The sequence below is a fragment of the Scomber japonicus genome, chromosome 14 (assembly GCF_027409825.1).
Source record: "Scomber japonicus isolate fScoJap1 chromosome 14, fScoJap1.pri, whole genome shotgun sequence".
Classification (NCBI taxonomy): domain Eukaryota; kingdom Metazoa; phylum Chordata; class Actinopteri; order Scombriformes; family Scombridae; genus Scomber; species Scomber japonicus.
Genome location: NC_070591.1, coordinates 1,618,935 through 1,621,434, shown reverse-complemented (window position 1 = coordinate 1,621,434; position 2,500 = coordinate 1,618,935). Strand labels below are relative to the sequence as shown.

General features: G+C 38.2%; 1 protein-coding gene across 1 annotated transcript in view; it reads right to left on the bottom strand.

Annotated features, from left to right (window-relative positions):
- LOC128373187 (protein quaking-B-like) overlaps positions 1 to 2,500 on the bottom strand; it is a 31,002-nt gene that overhangs the window by 10,543 nt on the left and 17,959 nt on the right. Inside the window, exon 3 of the mRNA XM_053333483.1 lies at positions 749 to 865. Within this exon, the coding sequence (XP_053189458.1) occupies positions 749 to 865 (117 nt within the window). The remainder of the gene's footprint in view (positions 1 to 748; positions 866 to 2,500) is intronic.

Sequence of the window (2,500 nt, the reverse complement as noted above, 5' to 3'; positions counted from 1 at the left end):
GTGTGTGTGTGAGTGTGTGTGTGTGTGTGTGTGTGTGTGTGTGTGTGTGTGTGTGTGTGTGTCGTTACCTTCTTCTTGTCTCTCATGGTGTGTGTGTGTGTATGTGTATGTGTGTGTGTGTGTGAGTGTGTGTGTGTGTGTGTGTGTGTGTGTGTGTGTGTGTGTGTGTGTGTGTCGTTACCTTCTTCTTGTCTCTCATGGTGTGTGTGTGTGTATGTGTATGTGTGTGTGTGTGTGTGTGTGTGTGTGTGTGTGTGTGTGTGTGTCGTTACCTTCTTCTTGTCTCTCATGGTGTGTGTGTGTGTATGTGTATGTGTGTGTGTGTGTGTGTGTGTGTGTGTGTGTGTGTGTGTGTGTGTGTGTGTGTGTGTGTGTGTGTGTGTGTCGTTACCTTCTTCTTGTCTCTCATGGTGTGTGTGTGTGTATGTGTATGTGTGTGTGTGTGTGTGTGTGTGTGTGTGTGTGTGTGTGTGTGTGTGTGTGTGTGTGTGTGTGTGTGTGTGTGTGTGTGTGTGGTTACCTTCTTCTTGTCTCTCATGGTGTGTGTGTGTGTATGTGTATGTGTGTGTGTGTGTGTGTGTGTGTGTGTGTGTGTGTGTGTGTGTGTGTGTGTGTGTGTGTGTGTGTGTGTGTCGTTACCTTCTTCTTGTCTCTCATGGTGTGTGTGTGTGTATGTGTATGTGTGTGTGTGTGTGTGTGTGTGTGTGTGTGTGTGTGTGTGTGTGTGTGTGTGTGTGTGTGTGGTTACCTTCTTCTTGTCTCTCATGGAGCCTTTCCCTCGCACCATGATCTTACATCCTGTCTCCGCCTCCAGCTGCTTCGCCGTGAGGCCGCGGGGGCCGAGGATCCTCCCCACGAAGTTAAACTGAGACAGAGACACATCACCTGGTTACCATGACAACACACACCGGACACACTGGGAGACTGTCACTGTGACTGTAGGGGGCGCTAACAGGACATTACACACATTTCATCACACACACACACTCATAATACTGCAGTACTTTTACTGTAATACTGCATACTACATCACTATAATACTGCATACTACATCACTATAATACTGCAGTACTTTTACTGTAATACTGCATACTACATCACTATAATACTGCAGTACTTTTACTGTAATACTGCATACTACATCACTATAATACTGCAGTACTTTTACTGTAATACTGCATACTACATCACTATAATACTGCATACTACATCACTATAATACTGCAGTACTTTTACTGTAATACTGCATACTACATCACTATAATACTGCAGTACTTTTACTGTAATACTGCATACTACATCACTATAATACTGCAGTACTTTTACTGTAATACTGCATACTACATCACTATAATACTGCAGTACTTTTACTGTAATACTGCATACTACATCACTATAATACTGCAGTACTTTTACTGTAATACTGCATACTACATCACTATAATACTGCAGTACTTTTACTGTAATACTGCATACTACATCACTATAATACTGCAGTACTTTTACTGTAATACTGCATACTACATCACTATAATACTGCAGTACTTTTACTGTAATACTGCATACTACATCACTATAATACTGCAGTACTTTTACTGTAATACTGCAGTACTACATCACTATAATACTGCAGTACTTTTACTGTAATACTGCATACTACATCACTATAATACTGCAGTACTTTTACTGTAATACTGCATACTACATCACTATAATACTGCAGTACTTTTACTGTAATACTGCATACTACATCACTATAATACTGCAGTACTTTTACTGTAATACTGCATACTACATCACTATAATACTGCAGTACTTTTACTGTAATACTGCATACTACATCACTATAATACTGCAGTACTTTTACTGTAATACTGCATACTACATCACTATAATACTGCAGTACTTTTACTGTAATACTACATACTACATCACTATAATACTGCAGTACTTTTACTGTAATACTGCATACTACATCACTATAATACTGCAGTACTTTTACTGTAATACTGCATACTACATCACTATAATACTGCAGTACTTTTACTGTAATACTGCATACTACATCACTATAATACTGCAGTACTTTTACTGTAATACTGCATACTACATCACTATAATACTGCAGTACTTTTACTGTAATACTGCATACTACATCACTATAATACTGCAGTACTTTTACTGTAATACTGCGTACTACATCACTATAATACTGCAGTACTTTTACTGTAATACTGCGTACTACATCACTATAATACTGCAGTACTTTTACTGTAATACTGCATACTACATCACTATAATACTGCAGTACTTTTACTGTAATACTGCATACTACATCACTATAATACTGCAGTACTTTTACTGTAATACTGCATACTACATCACTATAATACTGCAGTACTTTTACTGTAATACTGCATACTACATCACTATAATACTGCAGTACTTTTACTGTAATACTGCATACTACATCACTATAATACTGCAGTACTTTTACTGT